Source organism: Chiloscyllium plagiosum, unplaced genomic scaffold (assembly GCF_037043375.1).
Source record: "Chiloscyllium plagiosum isolate Xiang-an unplaced genomic scaffold, Cpla_swu_hap1 HiC_scaffold_13, whole genome shotgun sequence".
Taxonomy (NCBI): Eukaryota; Metazoa; Chordata; class Chondrichthyes; order Orectolobiformes; family Hemiscylliidae; genus Chiloscyllium; species Chiloscyllium plagiosum.
The window spans coordinates 24,533,075-24,558,647 of NW_028270151.1; the positions used below are offsets into that span (position 1 = coordinate 24,533,075).

General features: G+C 43.5%; 1 protein-coding gene across 4 annotated transcripts in view; it reads right to left on the reverse strand.

Moving 5' to 3' along the window:
- fndc3ba (fibronectin type III domain containing 3Ba) overlaps window positions 1–25,573 on the reverse strand; it is a 352,878-nt gene that overhangs the window by 116,523 nt on the left and 210,782 nt on the right. For all 4 annotated transcript variants that reach the window (XM_087993367.1, XM_043702595.2, XM_087993369.1 and 1 more), the window contains 2 exons: window positions 19,614–19,854; window positions 15,376–15,657 (listed from right to left, as the gene is read on the reverse strand). In XM_087993367.1, the coding sequence (XP_087849493.1) occupies window positions 15,376–15,657; window positions 19,614–19,854 (523 nt within the window). The remainder of the gene's footprint in view (window positions 1–15,375; window positions 15,658–19,613; window positions 19,855–25,573) is intronic.

A 25,573-nucleotide genomic window follows, 5' to 3' on the forward strand; every position in this document is an offset into this window, starting at 1 on the left:
CATGACTTCCCAGGAATGGGGAATGTGTGTGAGACAACTGTAGGGCTCCCATCCCAATACTGCGACTGCTACCCTGCCACATCCATTCTGTCTGCAGGTGCCCATTGTATGCTTTTGGGATCTTGCTGTGCACCAATTGGCCTACCCGTCCCTGCCCCCTGCCAAGCTTTTCCCCGTCCGTGACGTGAAGAAGATGGTGAGAGGAATAAGGGGACGTTTCTGTTAGGGATGGTCGTTGTTCCCCCGTCGATGACCCAGTTTGGATTATCGGATACAAATCACAGTCCGAACGCAAAATAGCCGACAGACTGCAGTCCGGACCAACAATCAATTTGGAGCAGACATCCACGCCCATCAGAATTCGTCCAACGCAGGTTACAACACCCCCTTCGCTAAAACCAAATCAGAGCCTCAGATTGCGATCTGAGCATCACTAGCCTATGATTTTGACACTGACTTTGAGATTTAATTAAACCCCCACCCCTGAAAAAAGAAGGTATTTGGGAAAGAAAACTGCATTTCCATAGCACCATTAGGCATCCCAAAGCAGATTCTGGCCAATGAAATGCTTCTTAAGCTTTGTCTCTGTGACAATGCAGGAAGCTCTTTGTGCACAGCAAGATCCCACAAGCCGTGAAGGCCAAGTTAATAGGCTTTGGTGATGCTGGTTGGAGGATGAACATTCACCCAGAGCACTTGGAAGAACTCCCTTGCTTTTGGCCACATAATCTCGTACCCTACACTTTCACAGTTTAACGTAGTACTCTAACAACTTGTCCTAAACTAGATTAGTTTAGGATATTTAGGATATCATCCCAAACTAATCTGGTCCCATTTGCCAGCACTTGGTCCATATCCCTCCAAAACCCTCCTATTCATATACCCATCCAAATGCCTTTTAAATGTTGCAATTGTACAAGCTTCCACCACTTCCTCTGGCAGCTCATTCCATACACGTACCACCCTCTGCGTGAAAAGGTTGTCCTTTAGGTCCCTTTTATATCTTTCCCCTCTCACCCTAACCTATGCCCTCCAGTTCTGGACTCCCCCACCCCAGGGAAAAGACTTTCTCTATTTATCCTATCCATACCCCTCATGATTTTATAAATCTCTATGAGGTCACCCCTCAGCCTCTGACGGTCCAGGGAAAACAGCCCTAGTCTATTCAATCTCTCCCCATAGCTCAAATCCTATATCCCGGCAACATCCTTGTAAATCTTTTCTGAACCCTTTCACATTTCACATCATTCTTCGAATAGGAAAGAGACCAGAATTGCACGCAATATTCCAGTAGTGGCCTGACCAATGTCCTGTACAGCCACAACATGACCTCTCAACTCCTGTACTCAATACTCTGACCAATAAAGGAAAGCATACCAAACGCCTTCTTCACTATTCTATCTACCTGCAACTCTACTTTCAAGGAGCTATGAACCTGCACTCCAAGGTCTCTTTGTTCAGCAACACTCCCTAGGACCTTACCATTAAGTGTATAAGTCCTGCTAAGATTTGCTTTCCCAAAATGCAGCACTTCACATTTATCTAAATTAAACTCCATCTGCCACTTCTCAGCCCATTGGCCCATCTGGTCAAGATCCTGTTGTAATCTGAGGTAACCTTCTTTGCTGTCCACTACACCTCCAATTTTGGTGTCGTCTGCAAACTTACTATGTTTGTCCCCTACATTCATATCCAAATCATTTATGTAAATGACACAAAGTAGAGGACCCAGCACCGATCCTTGTGACACTCCACTGGTCACAGGCCTCCAAACTGAAAAACAACCCTCCACCACCACACTCTGTCTTCTACCTTTCAGCCAAGTTCTGTATCCAAATGGTGAGTTCTCCCTGTATTCCATGAGCTCTAACCTTGCTAAACAGTCTCCCATGGGGAACCTTGTCGAACACCTTACTGAAGTCCATATAGTTCATGTCCACCGCTCTGCTCTCATCAATCCTCTTTGTTACTTCTTCAAAAAACTCAATCAAGTTTGTGAGACATGATTTCCCATGCACAAAGCCATGTTGACTATCCCTAATCAATCCTTGCCTTTTCAAATATGTGTAAACCCTGCCCCTCAGGATTCCCTCCAACAATTTGCCCACCACCGGTCTATAGTTCCCTGGCTTGTCCTTACCACCCTTCTTAAACAGTGGCATCACATTAACCAACCTCACCTCACCTGTGTGTATTGACGATAGAAGTATCTCAGCAAGGGGCCCAGCAATCACTTTCCTAGCTTTTCAGAGAGTTCAAGAGTACACCTGATCAGGTCCTGGCGATTTGTCCACGTTTACTTGTTTCAAGACACCCCGCTGGGAGTGTTGGTCTGGAGCCTCCAGTGAGGTTTGGGCCCATGACCTTTCAACTCAGACATGAAAGTGTCACCATGAGTAATGACCCCAAACATTTCATTCACTAATGCAGCAAGTCCCATTCGAGAAAGACCAGTGTCTATTGGATGCCTTAGGGATATATTAAGATCTCAGGCATTGGTCCTATCTGACAGATTGGATGGAGAACATGGAAAACACATGGAAGCAAAATGGCAATAATACCCAGAAGAGAATAAACCCAGAACAGGTAGGGTTCCTTCCCCGGTCAGACATCAATAATCTGGTTGGATTTTTATCAATAATCTGATTTGTTTCATGAACTCAAATTCTCAAGTCTCCTGACTTGCAATACAAACTCACATTTCCCAGTTTATTGATATGATGTGGCATCACAGTCCCACATCTCTGTGCAGCTGCTAACATTCAGTAGCTCAACTACAGCGTTCTCCCAGTGTCTCCGACACCATTGCTGCATGAGGCCGAGAAAGTGTGCTGAGTGTGGGAACAGTATGGATTTGTGTATTAGAGACAGTGTGTGTGTCTTTAAGACAGTGTGTGCGAGAGAGATTTGGTGGTGTGTGTCAGAATGCATGCACATCTTTGTGTGTTGGTGAGTGCATGTGAGTGAGAGATTATCAGCGTGTGTGAATGTGAGTGGGTGGAAGTACCTCAGGCATTTGAGAATACCAAGCAGGAAACACCAAGAGTATGCTCTACCCATTAATGGCCAATCATATGATGCACATGCGAGAGTGAATGAGAGAATCTGAGTGAGTGAGTAAGAGTGTGTGAGTAGGTAAGCGAGTGAGGGTCTGAGTGAGTGAGTGAGAATATGAGTGTGTGAGTAGGTGTGAGCAAGTGAGTGAATGAGGGAGTGAGTAAGTAAGAATCTGCGAGTGAGGATAAATTTAAAAGAGACCTAAGGGGCAATTTTGTCACACAGAGGATGGTGTATATTTGGAATGAGTTGCCAGAGGAAGTGGTAGGGGCTGGTACAATTACAACATTGAAAAGGCAATTGGATGGGTATATGAATAGGAAGGGTTTAGAGGCACATGGGACAGGTGCTGGCAAATGGGACTAGATTAGGTTAGGATATCTGGTCAGCATGGACGAGTTGGACAGAAGAGTATGTTTCCGTGCTATATGACTCTATGAGTGAGTGAAATCTATGCATGCTGTGTATTTTAAGAGCAGGCAAGTATTTGTGCAAATGCATGTTTGCGTACATATGTATGCCCCTGAGTGTCTGCATGCAAACATTTGAGCATGTATATGAGTGTATGTACTATGTACCCATATGTGTGACTGAGTGTGAACGTGTGTGCGCGCGAGTGTGCGCGTGTGCGTGAGAGTGTGTACATATTTGTGTGTGTGTATGACTTAGCATGCATGTGCACACACACATCTGCATATGCATGTGTTGAACATAAACAGGAACATGCTGTCAACACACATGGGAATCCCAGTTGTTGTTCGTCTCCTTTCCTTAGTTGACAGGCACTGAGTCCAATCAGCTGCTGGGGCCTGGGCAATGTGTGGGAGGCTGTTATTTTGTGAATCTCCGTTCATTCTGCAGAATCTGCAGGGGGCAATGGAAAGCAGCCTCTTCATTATTTTGGTTCCATTTGGCTGAATTCTGGCATATTCAGAAGGTTTGTGGGTTGGATCTGATTCCTGACGCTTTGGCCAATAAAATGAACAATGGCTCTTTAACAAAACTTTCCTCTTCACAGCTTCATTGCCAGCCAAGCCGAGGGAAAGTCAAACAAACACAGAATGTCCCTCACAACGTGCTATTTATTTTCCAAATTCCCCCACCAGCACACCTCCACCCGCCGATGCGTCACTTCGTGAGGCCTCTGTCTGATGCTCTAGAAGCCATGCAGGGTGAGATTGTCCCACGCTTGCTTCCTGGCCTCTGCTCATTTAGTTAATCTCAGCTGATGGTGAAGCGAGCAGCCTCTATCTCAAAATACACCTCAGGGCCAATGTGACAGGGTTGAGGAAACATTGGTCACCGTCCAGCAACCCAGTTGAACTCGATACTAATCAAGAGCTCAGCATAAGGCCCAGCTTGCTGCCGTGTGCTCTCCTGCATCTGAGTCAACAGGCTGTGAGTTCAAATCCCAGTGCAGGGGTCTAAGCCTATAGTCCAGGCTGACCCACCAAATGCAGTGCTGAGGGCGGGCTGCAGTATCAGAACAGCACAATGTCTGGCTGAGGTGTTAAATTGAGTTTCTCTCAGGCACCACATCACATTGGAGAGCACTGAGGATTCATCCTGGGGTCCTGGGCTGGCATTTCTTGACATTGGTCAACATCACCTGACCTTTGCTTTGCGCCAATCGGCAGCCATGTTATACACGGGAACGACTACATTTTCTCTAAACACCATTTCATCAACACATGTTCAGGATCATCCTGCAGTGAAATGCAAGCGAGAAGGAATCGCTGCAAAGGTCCTTTACCCTCCTCACACCAACATGCTCCCTAAAACCCAGCCTGCAAGGGGACTGTCGAGAGGAAGCTTTATTCTGTATCTAACCTTGTGCTGCCCTTGTCCTGGGAGTGTTTGATGGGGTCAATGTAGGGGCAGCTTTACTCTGTATATAACCACGTGCTGCCCTGTCCCGGGAGTTATGACGGAAACAGTGCCTAGGGACCTTTACTCTGTATTTGATCCTATGCTGCCCCTGTCCAGGGAATGATAATGGGGACAGTATGGAGGGAGGTTTAGTCTGTATCTAACCCCATGCTGTCCCTGTCCTGGGAGTGATGACGGAGTTAGTGCCTAGGGACCTTTACTCTGTATCTAACCCCGTGCTGCCCCTGTCCTGGAAGTATGATGGGGACAGTGTGGAGGGACCTTTACTCTGTATCTAACCCCGTGCTACCCCTGTCCTGGGGGTGATGATGGGGACAGTGTGGAGGGACCTTTACTCTGTATCTAACCCCGTGCTGCCCCTGTCCTGGGAGTGATGACAGGGTCAGTGCGGAGGAATCTTTACTCTGTATCTAACCCTGTGCTGCCCCTGTACTGAGAGTGATGATGGGGACAGTGCGGAGTGATGTGCTGTATCTGGGCAGGGAATCTGCTGTGCTTGCTGTCGGGCATGTCACTCTGATCACCATCAATTGGAAAGAGGAGGGATCCCGAGGTCTGAGCCCCTAAGCAGACTGATACTCTCAGTGCAGTAATGAAGGACAGCGACACAGTCAGAGGGGCCACCTTCTCAAAAAAAAGTATCAAAACACAGGCCCCAGCCTTCCTTTCAGGTGAGCAGGGACAATCCTATGCTACTATCCGGAGGTGATTGATTTGGGACAAGATCAATGCAAATGAACTGCCTGGATGCTTATCACATTGTTAGCTGCCGGAGCTTGCTGGGTCTGCTGTTCTTCCATCAAACAAATCCTCTCCTTTCCCTCTCTCTGCTCTTATTACATCCCTCATGCACAGTTTCCTTCTGTCTCTTTCTCTCCGTCTCTCTTATATCGCAATGCACTCTCACAGTCTATCCCTCTCTCTCTCCACCGCTCACACTACCCATTCACTTCTGTCCCACTTCACCCTACAACTCAGATTCTCGCTTTCTCTTTCCAGTCCCTTGCTCTCCTTCTCATTGATTCAACTCCCTTTTCTTTACCCATCTCTGGATCGCACTCTGTCCTGTTGCCATTTCAGAACCAGGTTGTGTGTTGGCTATTCGCCCTTGTTGAGACACAGGAGATGGAACGTGGGGACAGGGAAAGAAACAAAGAAACAAAGAAAATTCACAGCCCAGGAACAGGCCCTTCGGCCCTCCAAGCCTGAGCCGATCCAAATATACTGTCTAAACCTGTTGGTCAATTCCTAAGCATCTGTAACCCTCTGCTCCCCACCTACTCATGCATCGGTCCGGACGCATCTTAAATGAATCTACCGTGCCTGCCTCTACCACCTCTGCTGGCAACGCGTTCCAAACGCTCACCACCCTCTGCGTGAAGTACTTGCCGCGTGTATCCCCCTTAAACCTTCCACCTCTCACCTTGAAAGCATGACCTCTCGTTATTGAATCCTTCACCCTGGGAAAAAGCTTGTCTCTATCCACCCTGTCTATACCCTTCATGATTTTGTAAACCTCAATCAGGTCCCCCCTCAATCTCCTTTTTTCTAGTGAAAATAAATCTAACCTACTCAACCTGTCTTCATAGCTAGCACCTTCCATACCAGGCAACATCCTCGTAAACCTTCTCTGCACCCTCTCCAAAACGTCCACATCTTTTTGGTAATGTGGCGACCAGAACTGTACACAGTATTCTAAATGCGGCTGAATCAATGTCTTGTACAATTTTAACATGACTTGCCAGCTCTTATACTCAAAACCTCGTCCAATGAAGGCAAGCATACTATATGTCTTCTTGACCACTCTATCCACCTGTGCAGCAACCTTCAGGGTACAATGGACCTGCACTCCCAGATCTCTCTGCCCATCAACTTTTCCCAGGGCTCTTCCGTTCATTGTATAATTCACTCTAGATTTAGACTTGCCTAAGATTCACATTGTTCATGAAAACAGAGCATGGGGACACAGGAGACTTTTGTTCACAACACCCTCTTCCCAAGAATGGAAACGATGGTTCTGAGCCACTTTCTCAGCATCTTGCGATTCATTTTGAAAGGTTCCAACAGCGCTCAACATGTGTCATCAGCAAAGACAGCTCCCACATCTACGACCCCTTCATCCCGATCATTTATATAAATTATAAACAGTTGAGGCACAAGCACTGACCCCTGAAGCACGCCACTCTTGTAATATCCAGCGAACCTCAGCCTCTGACCCTTTCTCCATGCTACACCCTGAGCCCTTACACTGAGAGTTGACTTTCCACAATAATGAATGTGGCACTTTATCAAGTGGTTTTTGAAAATCTAAATACACTTCACCATCTTGTTCCCCTTTATCCACAGCACAAGGTTATATCATCAATGACTTTTGTCTTAGAAGTTGCCACAGGTCAGTCTTTTTGCAATTGTGTGCTGCATGTTAACCATCACATTTCCTTTCCTTAATAAGAACCTATTCTAAATGTTTAAAGGGAATTACAATTCAGTAATATTTCAGTGAGTGAAAGCTATCATTACATTTCCCAATGTCTGTGCAATAGGAAATCCAGTTTAAATGAGACAAACCATTCTTATCCTCGGTGTGTACCAGCATCTTCAAATACCCTACCCATGATGCCTCATTGAGGAAAGGACAATGAAGTTGGGTGTGCTCAATGATGGGTGACCAGGTTGGACATGGATATTTTCTCATTAACTTTTTCAGAGAGGCTATTACACACCTGTGGAGCAGTTGGGCTCTGTACCTGGATCGCCTGGTCCAGGCACTACCACTGCAACCCAAAAGCACTATCAGCTTGGACATAGTCCAAGCTCATTCAAAACTGACCGAGAAAGTTAAGGGTTCAAGTCCTACGTCATGGTCCTGAGCATAAAATCAAGAGCTGACACTTGCAGTGCTGCACTGAGGGAGTGCCAAGCTGTCAGAAATGTCACCTTTCGAAGAAGGTAATGAATTCCCGAGATCTGTCCTCCCCATAAAATCGCACCCCCACCCAGCACCACCCGCTGAAGAGGGAATAGAAGAGTTCACTGGCTTAACATTTCCGTCAACATCACTAAAGCTAGATCACTTGGTCGCTACCACGGTGATGCATGTGGGATCTTGCTGTGCACAATTGCACAAATTGGCGGCGGTGTTTTTGGGTTCACTCAAAATGTACTTCATTCATTGTGAATGGCTTTGCAATGTCCAACACCCACAATGAAAGATGGCTGGAGACTGATTGGTGACATGGGATGGGAGGGGAGGAGGGTAGTGGGCTTTGGAATGGAGTGGATGATGCCCCAAAAATGAAAGAATTGCAATGAGTAAGCCACACCGTTCATGGCTGATTCTTGACCACAACACTATGTTTCTGCCGGATCTCCAATTCCCCAAGCGCCTGAATATCTGTGACCCAGTGTACTGGATACTGTCAGTGACTGAGCATTGTGCATCCACAGCCTTCTGGGATAGAACATTCCAAAAATTAACACCCTGTCAATGAGGAAATGTCTCTTCATCTTAATCCAAAATGGCTGAGCCCTTAATCCTGAAACTACAACCTTCAACCAATAGGGGGAAGCAGTCTGTCCGTATCTCCCCTATTAAACTATCCAAGAATTTTCATTCTCATCAGTCTAATCTCCAAGAGAATTTAGGCTCAATTTACTCAATGTGTCCTCACTGGATGACCCTTTCAACATCACACTCTCCCACACAAACACTCTCTCACACAAATTCACTCACATAAATGGGTAGCAAGGTGGCACAGTGGTTAGCCTCACAGCACCAGAGACCTGGGTTCAATTCCCACCTCAGGCAACTGTCTATGTGGAGTTTGCATGTTCTCCCTGTGTCTGCATGGGTTTCCACCCACAGGTGAGGTAAATTGGCCATGCTAAATTGACCGTAGTGTTAGGTGAAAAGGGAAATGGGTCTGAGAGGGTTGCTCTTCGGAGGATCGGTGTGGACTTTTTGGGCCGAAGGTCCTGTTTCCACACTGTAGGGAATCTAATCAATAAACACTGACTCACTCTCACACAAACGTGCAAACAAATACTCAGTCTCTGTTACAGGCGCTCATGTTCTCACATAAATCACAGTCACTCTCTCACAAATGCATATACACTAATACAAACACACTGTTATAAACTTGCACACGGTCACATATACATATTTCTTGTGCTCACTTTCACATGAGTATAAAGATCAATTTCTTTCTCGGACTACGGACTGTGAAGTGGGAAAATCTGCTATAAAACAAGAAAACTCTGCAAGACGATGTCACAATTACATAGAAACCCTACAGTGTGGAAAAAGGTCACTTGGCTCATACCAAGCCCGCAAAAAACATCCCACCAAATCCAGCCTTGTACCCGATCCCCATAACCTCACCTTTACTATGGCTAATCCACCTCGCCTGCATATCTCCAGGAACAATACAGTTGTAATTACATGTGTTACAGGAGCCCGGGGTGAGGGTGTGTGTCTGTGTGTGCGTGTGTGGTCACACGTAGGCCATACTAATTAAGGACGGCAGATTTCATTCCCTAAAGGACATTAGTGAATGAGATGGATTTTTACAACAATTGACAACAGTTATATAATTACCATTAGGCCAGTTCTCTATCCCAGCTTTTTATTGAATTCAAATGTCATCATAGGCCATGATGTGGGATAAGAGCTTCTTTAAATTACTTTATGAGTTTCTTTAACTGTATCAAAAGGGAGAGAGAAGCTAAAGTGAATATAGGTACCTTAGATAATGAGACTGGAGAAATAATAATAAGAAAGCAAGAAATACTTTGCATCAGCCTTCAAAGTAGAATGCATTAATAGCATTCCAAAATTTCTAAATGATCAAGGGGGGGAAAAGAAACAAAAACAACAACTACCACTGGAGAAAAATTAATGGGGCTAATCGCCGATAAGACCCTTGAGCCTGAAGGGAAACTTTGCATTATATTGAATAAAGTCACTACAGAGATAATGGATGCACCGGTAGAAATCTTCCAGGAATCCTTAGCTTCTGGTAAAGTGCCAGACACCACACTGATACCAGGTATGAAGGGTCTGTCTTCTGAGGAGAGGCTGAGTAGATTTGGCCTGTGCTCGGTAGAGTACAGAAGAATGACAGGTGACTTTATTGAAATGCATCGGACGCATAAAGGACCAATGTAGATGCGGAATGGTTATTTCCCCCTCGTGGGACAATCTAGAACTAGAGGGTATAATCTCAAAATAGGGCTCACACATTTAGCACAGAATGAAGAGGAATTTCTACCCCAAGGGATTGTGACTCTGGTGGAATTCTTTATTGCAGAGGGCTTTTGAGGCTAGATAATTAGATATTTTCATGGAACATAGAACATTACAGCGCAGTACAGGCCCTTCGGCCCTCGATGTTGCGCCGACCTGTCACACCAATCTGAAGCCCATCTAACCTACACTATTCCATGTACGCCCATACACTTGTCCACTGAAGACTTAAATGTACTTAAAGTTGGCGAATCTACTACATTGTAGGCAAAGCATTCCACACCCTTACTTCTCTCTGAGTAAAGAAACTACTCCTGACATCTGTCCTATATCTATCACTCCTCATGCTCGCCATCACCATACTTGGAAAAAGGCTCTCCCTGTCCACCCTCTCTAACCCTCTCATTATCTTATATGTCTCTATTAAGTCACCTCTCAACCTTCTTCTCTCTAACGGAAACAGCCTCAAGTCCGTCAGCCCTTTCCTCGTAAGACCTTCCCTCCATACCAGGCAACATCCTAGTAAATCTCCTCTGCACCCTTTCCATAGCTTCCATATCCTTCTTATAATGCGGTGACTAGAACTGTACACAATACCCCAAGTGCGGTCGCACCAGAGTTTTGTACAGCTCTAGCATAACCTCATGGTTCTGGAATTCGATCCCTCTATTAATAAAAGCTAACACTGCATGCCTTCTTAACAACCCTGTCAACCTGGGTGGCAACTTTCAAGGATCTGTGTACCTGGACACCGAGATCTCTCTGCTCATCTACACTACCAAGAATCTTCCCATTAGCCCAGTACTTTGCATTCCGGTTACTCCGACAGATAGAGATTTTTCATCAGTCAAGGAATCAAGGGTTATGAGGTAAAGGAAGGGAAGAGGAGTTTAGAATTACCAGGACGGCCACAATCTCATTGATTGTTAGAGCAGACCCAATGGACAGATTTGCCTACTTCTGGTCCTTTAGGACCCAGGTCCTCAGAACATCAGCTGAGGTACTGGATTGCTAGGCAAGAGTGTGGTGCTGGAAAAGATTGCTAGTCCAGTAACTTGTTTTTTATCTTCCATATCCACAATACATTTGTCCCTTTGTGTGTCAGTTTGTATGTGTATGGGAGTTTTAAAAAAGGGGTAGAGTTCAAGTTAGAGAGGGATAACTTAGCAATAGTTTGTTTACAACAAATAATGATTTGCATGATAATGGTAACTACCTGGTATGCATAACCTTTTAACCTGAATTAGACAGGAAGTCAATTTTAATCAAATTTTCATAACTGTGATGAATCTGGTAATAGTGGGGTTTGATTTCCAGCACAATATCGTGACACATACTACACCCTCTCACACATGCACTTCCACACAGACATATGGCTCATGGAGCATACAACCTCTGACACGTATGTGTGTGCGTCCACAATATACATGGCATGTGCTTGACTCAAAACACTGCTAACTCTCTGTGTCTCACACATGAAACATTCTCAGGGTCTGAAAAATAAGACACAGAACATATTGTGTAAATACACTGCTGGAAAGCCAATTGACCACAGTGCATTTCCTCTTCTCTGAGGAATGTCTCGTCTTGTACAGTTTACATGAAAGATTCAAACAAGACTGGAGATGTTACCCAGGAAGGAGGAGGGTGATGAGGAATGGGCTTAAGATCAGACTGTGAGTGAGAGAAAGAGAGAGCGTGATCGAGAGAGAGAGAGAGAAAAACACATCACAGCTGAGTACAAGGCAACAGTGTGTCCTGGGGAATTCCTGAAACAAGGAGGTATGTTGTGCTTTGTCAGTCTGGTAACTGATAGTCTTTCCTCAGTTGACAAAAATTCAGTCGCTGTGGCAACCGATGTCTTACAAAGCAGAGCAATTTCTGGTGAAGACACGCGATCTTGTTGCACTTTGGACGGGCGGGGGATGGAGACCAGAGGCTGTCTGCTACCATCCAAATGGTGGGGGAGGGGGGTAAATTACAGATGTAGGGGGGAGGGGGGTGTTCTCAGCAGTTGCTGGTCTGGGCAACTGGGTGAAGGAGGTGTTGGGGCAGTCACTCTTCAATTAATCCCTGTTTGGCATCACCCTATTTTCCTTCACAAGACCATTGGACCATAAGATGTGGTGGCAAAAATAGGCCATTTGGCCCATCTAGTCTGTTCTGCCAATCCTGGCAGATCTGATGGTCCTTTACTCCACTTTCCTGTCTTTGTCTCATAATTCTTGATTCCTTTACTGATTAAAAACCTGTCTATCTCAGTCCTGAATAGACTTAATGAGTCAATGTCTACAGCCCTCCTTCTGGTAAAGATCCTACAGATTCACTGTCCTCAGAGTAGAAATTTCTCCTTATTCCTGCCATACCCCTCACTTTAAGATGATGCCCTCTGGTCCCGGATTGTCCCACAAGGAAAAACAATTTCCCATCTATTTTTGTGTCAGTTACAAACCTGGCTATTATAGATTGACTTTTCTCACCCTAGCCACTATATCACAAATAGGTAAAAACAAGGACTGCAGATGCTGGAAACCAGAGTCTAGATTAGAGTGGTGCAGGAAAAGCAGGGCAGGTCAGGCAGCATCTTAAAAATATGGCCCCAGTCTTGAAATCCCCCACCTGCCACAATATACGGTGGCTGTGGGAAGAGACCATGTGCGGCAGGTGAGTAGTGGCGGTGGTGGTGGGGAGGGGCCGCAGAGGAACGGGTATCATGAAGTCAGGATGAAGGGCAAGGAGCAGCCCCAGGATGAAGGAGCAGAATGTGCAAGGTAAGGATCTCACTGTGGGACTTGCAGGCACTGTGTTTGCTCAACCTGTAGATTGGCTCACCTTATGTATGCCCCTTATGATTTTATACACCTCTATAAGGTACCCCCTCAGCTCCTATACTCCAGGGAAAGAAGTCCCAGTCGATCTAGCCACTCCTTATAACTCATGACCATGATAGCAATCATTAATTGGCACAAACCCATTTAGTTCCTTAGAGAAGGAAATCTGCTGTCCTTACCGGTCTGGCCTACATGTGACTCCAGACCCACAACACTATGGCTGACTCTTAACTATCCTTTGAAGTGGCCTAAAAAGCCAATCAGTTTAACAGCAACAGGGGCAAGCAACAAATGCTAGCCTTGCCAGTGAGGCCCACAGACCACGACAGAATGAAAACACATACCTCTACCTATAAGATCCACCACCCCTCCCCTGCCCCCATGCCATTCCTTCAGTGTCACTGGGTCACATTCCTGGAATTCCCTCCCTAATAGCATTGTGGGTTTAGTGATAGCACATGGACTGCAGCAGTTCAAGAAGGCAGCTCAGCACCACCTTCTCAAGGGCAATGAGTGCTGTCTCAGCTAGAAATGTTCACATCCAGCAAAGCAATACGTCCATAAAATTTTGGATCCTCACTGTCCAATGTTGACTGTTGAATTGCGGAGGTACTCGGGATCTGAACCATAGATACCAGCCCGAAGGGGAGTGAGGGGGAGGTAGCGTGCAAGCAGAGAGGAAGTAGGAATGTTAATTCCAAAAGGCACTTGATAATTTGCCGCATGCCAGCCTAGTTAGCAAGGTAAGATCCCATGGCATGGATATATAGCATGGAGAGAGGATTGGCTAACTAATAGAAGACAGAGAGTTGGGATAAGGAGGAGGGTATTTTTAAGTTGGCAATTTAGCGAGTGCCATAGGGAAGAGTGCTGGGGCCACATGTATTTGTGATATAGTTTAGATTAGAGTGGTGCTGGAAACGTACAACAGATCAGGCAGCATCCGAGGAGCAGGAAAGTCAACGTTTCGGACAAAAGCGCTTCCTGATGAAGGGAAGGGAATCCCAGGAATTTGACCCAGTGACACTGAAGGAATGGCATGCGGGCAGGGGAGGGGTTGTGGATCTTATAGGTAGAGGTATGTGTTTTCATTCTGTCGTGGTCTGTGGACCTCACTGGCAAGGCTAGCATTTGTTGCTTACCCCTGTTGCTGTTAAACTGATTGGCTTTTTAGGCCACTTCAAAGGACAGTTAAGAGTCAGCCATATTGTTGTGGGTCTGGAGTCACATGTAGGCCAAACCGGTAAGGACAGCAGATTTCCTTCTCTAAGGAACCAAATGGGTTTGTGCCAATTAATGATTGCTATCATGGTCATGAGTTATAAGGAGAGGCTAGATCGGCTGGAGTATAGGAGCTGAGGGGGTACCTTATAGAGGTGTATAAAATCATAAGGGGCATACATAAGGTGAGCCAATCTACAGGCTGAGCAAACACAGTGCCTGCAAGTCCCACAGTGAGATCCTTACCTTGCACATTCTGCTCCTTCATCCTGGGGCTGCTCCTTGCCCTTCATCCTGACTTCATGATACCCGTTCCTCTGCGGCCTCTCCCCACCACCACCGTCACTACTCACCTGCCGCACACGGTCTCTTCCCACAGCCATTGTATATCGTGGCAGGTGGGGGATTTCAAGACTGGGGCCATATTTTTAAGGTGAGAGGAGCAAAATTTAAAAGAGGGAACAATGTTTTTTAACACAGAGAGTGAGTCATGTGTGGAATGAACTTCCAGATGAATCAATGGATGTGGGTACACTACAACATTTATAAGACATTTGGATGTGTATATGAATAAGAAATGTTTGGAGGCATATGCGCCAAGTGCAGGCAGGTTGAATTAGCTTGGGATTATGGTCGACATGGACTGGGACTGAAGGGTCTGTTTCTGTGCTGTATGACCCTATTATTGAGATTTGATTTAGATATGTACTCATTGAATTTCAATTTCATTAGTTGTCATGGCATGATATGAACCCACGTTAGCCTCCAATGACATTACCACTGTTTCCTGATCTGCCCTGCTTGTGCTGCCCTTGTCCTTCTTCATGGTTGAGGTCACAGGCCTGGACAATGCAGTCAATAGAGCTTTTGTGAGTTGAACATGGAGGCACCACAGTGTTCATACTGAACTAGTCAGTACATTTCTCTTGTTCTGTCCAGGGTGGGATTAGGAGGGTTTGTGGGATGTGGCGAAGGAAGCACAGATTTGTGGGTACTCTAAGGAGTGGTGATGGGGTTGGTGGGAATGAGGAGACAGGATGAGGGGGGTTGAGGAATAGGCATTCAACTGATCTTGAGCCAATCTACAGTCTGGGCACACCCAGTGCCTGCAGGGCCCAGAGAGATCCTTACCTTGAATATCCTGCTCATTCATCCTGGGGCTGCTCCTAGCTCTTCGTTCTGACTTCTTGATACCCGTTCCTCCGCCCCCTCCCACCCCTGCCACACATGGTCCTTTCCCATAGCCATTGTATATTGTGGCGCAGGAGCTCATGTGGTTCTTGTAGATGGTTGAGGGTGGGCTGTTTAATCGGTTCTGACGATCAATCTTCAGTTTTTTGTGCAGTCGGTCATGTTTACTGTATTGGTCTTCCCTCGTGATATAACTGGACATCCCATAGAGAGGGATGAATTCTGTTGAAAAATAAAACACAACCTGAAGTAAGGACAGAAAGAGAAGAAGAAACAAATAGAAAAAGAAATATCAAAAGTAGAATCTTTGTGCATTAATCAGCATTTAGATGTTAGATGGTGTAGAATGAGGTTTTAATTCCAAACTTCTTAAGAATTGTAAAGTTGTCAAATAATTCATATTCTCTGGATTACCAGTCCAGTCAACTAAGCACTATATACTCTTTTATTCACATTATTCGTCCAGTAATATTTATTCCAACATTTTGCTTTAACCCATTTGTCTACCTAGCCTGACTCTGATCATTTAGCCAATCCTCTATCTGTGATATACCAACACTAATACCACGAGTTCTTATCTTGTGGGATAATCTTCAATGTGGGCACTTTCTGGATTTCTTCTGGAAAGCCAAACACACTACATCCACTGGTTCCCCTTTATCCTCCCTACTTATTAGATGCTTAAAGAACTCTAACACATTTTTCAAATGCAATTTCACTTTCACACAATGATTATGTTTGACTGTCTCAAGATTTTCTAATTATTTGATTAGACGTTTCAAATGCTTGCTTTAATGGACAGTGCATTGAGTATAGGAGTTGAGGTGCCATGTCATGGCAATTCAGGACATTGGTTAGGCCACTTTTGCAATACTGTGTGCAATTCTATAGCAGGTCTCCCTGCTATAGGAAGGATGTTATAAAACTTGAATGGGTTCAGAAAAGATTTACAAGGATATTGCCAGGGTTGGAGGATTTGAGCTATGGATAGAAGCTGAATAGGCTGGGGCTATTTTCCCTGGAGCATCGTAGACTGAGGGGTGACCTCATAGAGGTTTATGAAATCATGAGGAGCATGGATAAGATAAATAGACAAAGTTTTTTCTCCAGGGTGGGGGAGTCCAAACCTAGAGGGGATAGGTTTAGGGTGAGAGGGGAAAGATTTAAAAGGGACATAAGGGCAACTTTTTCACACAGAGGGTGGTACGTGTATGGAATGAGCTGCCAGAGGAATTGGTTGAGGCTGGTACAATTGCAACATTTAAAAGGCATTGGATAGGTATATGAATAGGAAGGGTTTGGAGGGATATGGGTCAAATACTAACAAATGGGACTGGATTAATTTAGGATGCCTGGTCAGCATGGATGAGTTGGACTGAAGGATTTGTTTCTTTGCTGTAGAGCTCAATAACTCTATTCCACCATTACCTATATATTAATTGATTCTATAATTTTTCCAATAACAAAGTTTAAGTTAATTGGCCTAAACTTTCTTGCTTTCTGTCTGTCTCATTTTTTGGATACAGTACCGTCCTTGACACTTTTCAATTCATTGGGACCTTTACAAAATCAAGGAAATTTTGGAAGATTAGAACCAATGAATCAACTATCTCGGCTGACACTAAGTTTAAGATCTTAGGATGTAGGCCATTCATTCCAGGGAACGTGGCAGCTTTTACTTTCATTATTTTGCCCAACAGTTTTGGCGTAGTGAATCTGTTCATTTAAAGTTCTTCTCTCATTTTTGCTTCTTCATTTTCTACTGTCTTTGAGATGCTTTCTGTGTCTTCTGCTCTGAAGACAGCTATAAAATACTTGATCAAAGTCTCTGTCTTTCCCATATTTCTGAATTATTATTAAATTCCAAAACTCACCATTTGAAGGCCAAAATACTTACTTTAGCTACTTTCTTCTTTTTTACATACAGGGTGACCCCCATATCCGCAGAATCGTTTTCCGCAGTTTCAGTACCTGTGGTTTACCGTGGCCCGAACATATTATAGGAAATGTTCCAGAACCGGGGCCCAGAAGGTTGCTGGGAAGATACTTTTCCCATTGAAATGAATGGGTTCACTCCTATCCGTGCTTTCGGCCTTCCCTGGCAGGGCTTGGAACGTATCCCCCGCGGGTATGGGGGTGGGTCTACTGTACTTGTAGAAGCTTTTACTGTCTATATTTCCTGCTGCTTTTGTCTTCTCATTCAATTTCTTCCACTTTATTCTTTTAAGTCATCTTTGCTGGTTTCTCAATGTTTTGGTCTACCACTAATCTTTACTGCATTGCACATCTTTTCTTTCTCTTTGACATTTTCTTAAGCTCCAAAGTTAGGAAGGAAGATATATCCATCTCGTACAGCCTTCCTTTCTCAACTGAATATACTTTTATTGAGATTTATTAAATATCTCTCTAAATATTTCCCAATGCTTTCCAACCATCTTACCTATTTTCCATTGCACTTTAGCCAACTGCGTCTTCATTTCCTTTATTTAAGATAAGACACCTGTTTCAGACACAGGTTTCTCACCTTCAAACTGAATGCAAAATTCTATCATGCTATGAACACTTGCACTGAGCGGATCCTTACTTTGAGATAATTCATTCATGCTGTCTCATTACCAATTGCACATTACCAAGACTATAATAGTCTGTTTCCTGGTTAGTTCCAGAATGTATTGTTCCAAAAAACAACATCAACACAAAAGCTATCTGGAATTAAAAACCTGGCCTGTGTTTATAAGCCCCTATGGACTGTATTAGAAATAGAAAATAGAAATAAGAGTTTGTGAGAAAAGTGTAGTTCAAGAGGCAGCCTAGATCTTGATGCAGGCAACACTGATTGACACAAAATAGGACGATGTAATTCTGTCCATCATGTCTGTGATGACTCTTTGAAAGGCCCTATCCAATGAGTCTCACTCCCTTACTCTTCCCCAATAGCTTTGCAAATATTGCCTTTTCGTTTCATTTCCAGTTCTCTTTCGGATGATATTACTGGAACCATCTCCATTGCCTTTTCAAGCAATGCATTTTACAAGCATTTCAGACTGCAGGAGTTCAACAAGGCACACCCTTCTTCAGGGCAGTCAGATATGGGCGATAAATGCTCCCCAACCAGAGATGTCCACATCCCAAGAACAAATAAAAAAAGCAACATTCAACTAGACCCTGCTTAAAAATAAATCTTTGTTGATCCTCAACTTTTTTAGCCAATTTTCTTAAACATGTGCCCACTGTTCACTGACCTTCCTGCCACTGAAACGATTGCTTACTATCTACTTTGTCTGGAATCAGCTCTTAGCCCCTTTGCTCTAAGGAATACAACCCTACCTTCTCCAGACTCTGCATGTAAGTGAAAACTCTTATCTCTGACTCCAATCTAATAACCTCCTCCAAATCCTCTGAAAGGCCCTGTCATACCTCCTCAAATGTGGTGCCAAGAACTAGACACAAACATGCGCTGCCATCTCTGTTTTTATATGAATCTATATAAGTATACAAATGAGGAACAGTAGGCCATTCAGCCTTTTCAAGCTGCCTCACTATGGACCAATCTTTTCTTTCAATTTGATACTGTTCTTAAATTCCTCAGTTAGGCATGGATGATGTAATCTTTTTGCTGAGTCCTTCTTTCTCCAAATCCAATTAAGGCTTACCTGTTTGTGGCCTCAATTTCACATTCTTACATACATGTGATATCCTTTAACTCCTTTGTTAGTCAACAATTTCTCCACCTCTGCCTTAAAAATATGTAATAGCCTTGCCTCTACCGAGAATTCCACAGACCGATGACTCTCTGCAAGGGAGGAAACTTCCCTCATCTTCGTCCTAAATGGAAGGACCCTTATTTTTAAACCTTGACCCCTGGTTTTAGTCTCTCAACAGATGGGAAACATCCTTTTAGCGCCCAACTTGTCAAATCTTCTCAGGATCTTTTACATTTCAATAAAGTCATTTCTCATTTTCCTAAACCCAATTCCTCATCAGAAATCCCCCTCAATCCAGGAATGAGAACCTTCTGCTACAACACATTTACATCCTGTTTCAAAAGGAGACCAAAACTGTACATAGTACTCCATAGGTGGTCTCACTAATGTCTTGTGTAACCACATTATGACTGTGATATCCAATTCCATTGAAGTCACTGTCAACATTACATCGTGAGCTTGCTGGCCAATTACCTTGCTCCCCGTATATTGTTGGTGGAAGGTGATGTTGAAAAAATTGAGGTGGTAGATCTCCTGGCCCGGTGACTGGGGGATAATAGGCCGCGTGCGAGTGAGGGATGAGATGCGGGTGGTGCGTGATGTACGGAGGCAGGTGATGTGTCGGAGAGATGGCTGATGGGTAACTGGGCGGAAAACATTCCGGTGATTGTGGGGTGACCACCACCCTGCGGACCCCAGTGTTATCCTCGATCACCTGTGATTGACAAAGAGAGAGAGAAAACAAAAATCAAGCTGCTCCTCTTCGCATTCATTTGTTGGACACACCCCCCCCCTTCTTACCCTGCATTTATATAGCAACTTGGGATTACATAACTCATATAATGTAGAGAAACAGGACATTCTGGCCAATTGGTTGATGTCAGTGTTCAAGTGCACATGGACCTCCCGATCTCGCTCTATCTAACCCATTACTGTTTCCTTCTGGGTCTTTCTAATAACAGATGATCTTGTCATTGACATTTTGCTGTTTATGTGAACTGGCTGTGGTCAAATTGGATGCCACATTTTCTTACATTACAACATTGACTTTGAAAAGTATGTCATTGGTGCAAATAATTTGGATCTCCTAAGTTCATGAAATGCAGATCCTTTCCTTTTCCCTGAACTATGACCTCTTTTGTCACCTTACTGGAAGTAGGTGACTTATCATTTAAGATCAGAGAAAGACTTCCTGTGCAGGAATGGGTCTTCAGTCAAAGCCAGTGTCTATGATCCACTTGTGCCTCTTCATCCCCTCCCCATCTGATCTGATCACTGTAATCTTCTATTCCTTTCTCCCTCAGGTGTTTTTCTCATTTTCCTTTAAATATACTTAGTTTCACTCAGAGGCTGGTGAATCTTGGAATATATTGCTCAGAAGGCCATGGAGATTTATTTGCTACATATCTTCAAGACTGAGATTGATAGTTTTTTATGTATTAAACTTACCAAGGGACATGGGATAGTGCAGGAAAGTGACATCAAAGTAAAAGTTCAGCTATGATCTCACTGTGTACTTAAGCAGGATCCGGGGTCTGAATAATGACGTTTCTAATTCTTATATTCTGATGTGATTCATCATCAGTGACTGACCATTTTTAAACCATTCTCCAATTAAAAGAGTTCTGTTCTGAATTTCTGGCTTGGTTTCTTGTCGACTTTGTTATACTTGAGACTTTACAAAGCTTATGTTTATGAAGATAAGCTGCTATGTCACTGCGACTCAGTAGTCATGAGTCAGTGCCCTGCAAAGAAATTGTTGTCTATAAATTTACAGTCTGTTCTGTCTGTTACAGGCATGAGACTCCTTACCATCTTGTACACTGTAACAATAAACACATATTAACATTAATATTGGATCCAAAATTGGCTGAATATTAGGAGATAGAGGGTGGTGCTAGAAGACTGTTTTGCGCGACTGGAAACCAATTTTTAGTGGTGGGTTCCCTATTGCCCATATTAACAACGGATATGAGAATGCAGGGGTGATGATAAGTATGTTTGCAGATGACACAAAGATTGGCTGAGTGGTTAGCAGTGAGGAAGTAGGTCTTACATTCCAGGAGGACATAAACGGTTTGGTCGGATGGGCTTTAACCATGATCAGTGAGAGGTGATGCACTTTGGGAGAGGTAACAAGATAAAAATGAATGGCAGGACACCAGGAAGCTCAGAGGAGCAGAGGGAATTTTGGGGTACTTATCAACAAACCCCTGAAGATGACAGGGAAAATTAATAGGAAAGTCCAGAAGGCATACAGGAGACTTGCTTTTTAAGTGGAGCATTTTAGCTATGGATAGAGACTGGATAAACTCAGATTCCTTTTGTTTGGAGCAGAGAAGATTGAGGGGGCACCAGATAGAGGTGTTTAGGATTATGAGTGCCATGGTCAGAGTAATAGACAGCAGCTGTTCTTCTTAACTGAAGTGTCAATAATGAAGGGCAGAATTTCAAGACAAAAGGCAGGGATTTTAGAGGAGATTTGAGGAAAATCTTTTTCACCCACAGGGTGATGGGAATCTGAAATGCACTGTGTGGAGGAGTAGTTAAGGTAGTTAACGTGACCATGTTTAAAAACTACTTGGGTGAGCCCTTGAAATGTCACAGCATTCAAGGCTATGGGCCTAGTGCTGGAGAGTGGGACCAATGTCGATTGGTGTAGTTTTGGCAGTACGGAATAAGTGGGTCCAAGGGCCTCTTCTGTACTGTATGACATCTGGCCTGAATTCCTATAAAGATCTGAAAAACCCAAACTATAACATATTCAACTTTACATTTCTAGTATCTTCTTCACAGTGCTTGTAATTTCCTCAGCGTCTCTATGTCCTTTTAGTCATATTGATAATTCTAATGTACCAAAATGCTCCTGCATACCTTACATGAGGATTGAGATAGCTTGGTGTGGATTGTCACTCACTGGTTACATTCCTGACTCTGTACCACAAGACCCAGTCCAAAGCTTTGATCACATAATTCATGTTGACGCTCACTGCACTGAGGGGGTGCTGCACTTCTGTTGAAGGTCCCATGGCCATTTTATTCTCAGAGTTGTCTCCAATGGCTGAGCCAATCATTCTCTTGTCGCCAAACTCACATCAAACAGATTGTCTCATCTCTAACACATTGGCACTTGTGGGATCCGGCTGTGCAAAACTAACAGCAGTGTTTCCTGCGATGACAATGAATATATTGAAAAAGGAGGTCACTCTTCATGTTGGTACCTCTGGGCCAGAAGTTCTGGGTTCATGTCCCAACTCATGATCCGAAGGCCAAGGAAGGTGCATAACAATGTGACTCAATGGGCGAATTAACCCCTATCCATTCTTCCAACATATCTGTACCAAGCAGTAAGATCGAGAGAGCTTCCTCATCAGCCAGAACTGTGCTTCCCCATGTTAAAATCCCAAGCACAGACTCTTGTCATGAGTAAGAATCTCAGTCCAACACACTTTCATCCTAATATAGTATTTCACTGACTGTACTGCACTTTTGGTTGGATGGAAGTTGTGAAAAGCACTATATAAATGCAAGCTTTTATTTCTTATAATATAGACACACACAAACACACACACACAGGCACATACATGCACACACACATGCATGATCAAAACCTCTGTTTCTTATGATGAAATTAGAAACTACCATAAGTGTTCAACTGGTTAGGTAGTATCTGTGGTGTGGTTTCTGAAACATGTTGCTAAGCCAGGAATTAATTGGACAAATGAACAAGCCGCGCTGATGAATGGATTGCTGCTGTCATTGTACGTCCACCTCCAATGAAAGCGCATGGAGATGGGATGTTGATTGAACATGCTATTCTGCAAATATCAACACCCCAATCTCTCATCATCGAATTTCTTCATCTTTCTATTAGGCATTTTTTGCTGGATCCTAAAATCTACCCAATCTCCTGGCCTGCTACTAATCTTCACAGATTTGGCTTCCAATTTATCTTTAATTCATTCATCGTATGTGGGTAGCATTGGCTGGGACAGCATTTATTGCCCATCCCTAAATGCCTGCAAGAAGGTGGCGTCAATCTGCCTTATTGAACCACTGCAGTCAATGGAGGGAGATCCACAGTCCCATTACAGAGGTAATTCCAAGAGTTTGACCCAATGACAGCGAAATATATTTCTCATATATATTTCTAATCAGGATGGTATGTGGCTTAGAACGGAACTTGGAGGTGGTGGTGTTCCAATGTATCTGCTGTCTTTTTCCTTCCAGATGGAAGTGGTTATGGATTTGGGAGCCTTGGTGAACTTGTGCAGTGTATACTGTAGGTGGTACACACTGCTGCTATTGAGTGTCAGCGGTGGAGAGATCGGAAGTTCATGCAATGTCTTCTGTTTGTTGAACTTGATACTACTCTTTACTTAAGCAATGGATGATACATGCTTCTCCAAAAGAGATTCCCGGTTAATCTTGGCCAACTCTACATTCAAACCTTTATTAACTGATTTAGGTTTAAAACACTAGTCTTTGACCCACACTGTTCAGTCTCAAAGTGAAATTCCATCATGTTATGATCACTATTGCTTAGTGGTGCTGAGCTGAACGGGTTCAATGACCTTGGGGACTGTTTGCTTGTGCTGTTGGAGAGGGATTAACCTCGAATGGCTAGGAGATGTGAACCTGAGCAGGGAGACGGAAAAGGGAGAAATACAGATATAAACAAAAGGCACAAAAGTAGAAGGTAGGTAAAACAAAGGTGAAAAATAAAGGGAGCCATTGTGCAAAAGGGAGCTGAAATGATTAAAAGGTTAAAAAGACAAGTGTAAAGGCATTGTGTCTTAATGCATGGAGCATTCACAATGAGGTCGATGGATGAACAGTGTAAATGTATACGCAGTTATGTTACAGTAGCAATTACAAAGCTGCAGGGTGACCAAGGATGGGAAACTAATGTACAAGGATATCAGTGTTCAGGAAGGAATTGTTACTTGTTGATTAAGATGGAGTGTGAAGGAACTGAATCCAAAGCTAAGGTCCTGAATTTTAGTAAAGGGGACTACAAGGGTATGAGGCACAAGTTGGGAATGATAGTTTGGGGAACCTTACTAAAAGGGTGGCCAGTGGATAGACAATGGCTAATAATTGAGGAAAATATGCATATATTACAACCATTGTTTGATTCTCACTGGTGCAAAAATAAAACAGGAAAGGTGGTTAAAATATAGCTAATGAAAGAAATTAGGGACAGTATTAGAATCAAACAGGAGATGCATTAATTGCCAGAGAAAGCAGCAAGCCTGGAAACTGGAACAGGGCAAAAAGATTGATTAGCAGGTAGAATAAAGTATGCTAGGTTACTTGGAGAGGACATAAATACTGACTGTAAAAACTTCTGTAGTTTTGTGAATATAAAAAGCTTAGCAAAGACAAATGTAGATCCCTTACAGTCAGAGAGGGAAATTATAATGGGGAATAAAGAAATGGAAGAACTGAACACATAATTTGGCTTTGTCTTCATAAAAAAGGACACAAATAATTTCCCAAAAACATTAAGGAACTATGGGTCTAGCGAGAGGTATGAATTTTTAAAAATTGGTATCAGTGAAACTATGATGGTGGAAAATTAATGGGGTTCAAGGCTGACAAATCCCCAGAACCTGATAATCTATATTGAAGGACGTGACCTGAAAATATTGAATGTGTTGGTGGGCATCTTCCAAAATTCTATAAATTCTGGAGTAGTTTCTACGGGTGGTGGTGGCAAATATAATCCTACTATTTAAAAAAGGAGGGAAAGGGAATAAAAGGATAACATACCAGTAGAGCAAATGCTGGATTTTGTTTTTATAAAATGCATGATAACAGAACATTTGGAAAACATTAAGGGAATTAGACAAAATCAGCATGAGTTTATGAAAGGGAAATCATGTTTAACTTATTTACTGGAGTTTTTTGAGAATGTAACCAGCAGAAGAGATAAGGGAGAACAATGGGTGCATTTGGATTCCAAGAAGATTTAGTAATAAGATCCCACATTAGAGGCTAGTGGGCAAAATTAAATAGTGGATATATAGTAAATCCTCTGTATCTGCAAAATCATGAATTGCAAATTTGCCTACCCACGACAAAAAATATCTAACAACAAGAATTAACATCCACGGGCAAAAAAGCATATCCATAATATTCTTAACCATTTTAACTTATTTTAAATGAGCTCAGCACTCGAGAATTTCATAATTCATAGGGATTGTCAGGAACAGAACCCTGGCGGACACGTAGTATTGACTGTATTGGAAATGTGGGTAAAGAAAAGGATTGGAGTGTCCTTGTACGCCATTCAATGAAAGTAGAAGGTCAGTGTAGCAAGCAATTGGGAAGGCAAATAGTATATTGGCCTTCATTGCAAGAGGTTTGGAGTTCAGAACTAGGGACGTCCTACTGCAGTTACGCAGGGCCTTGGTGAGAACATACCTAAA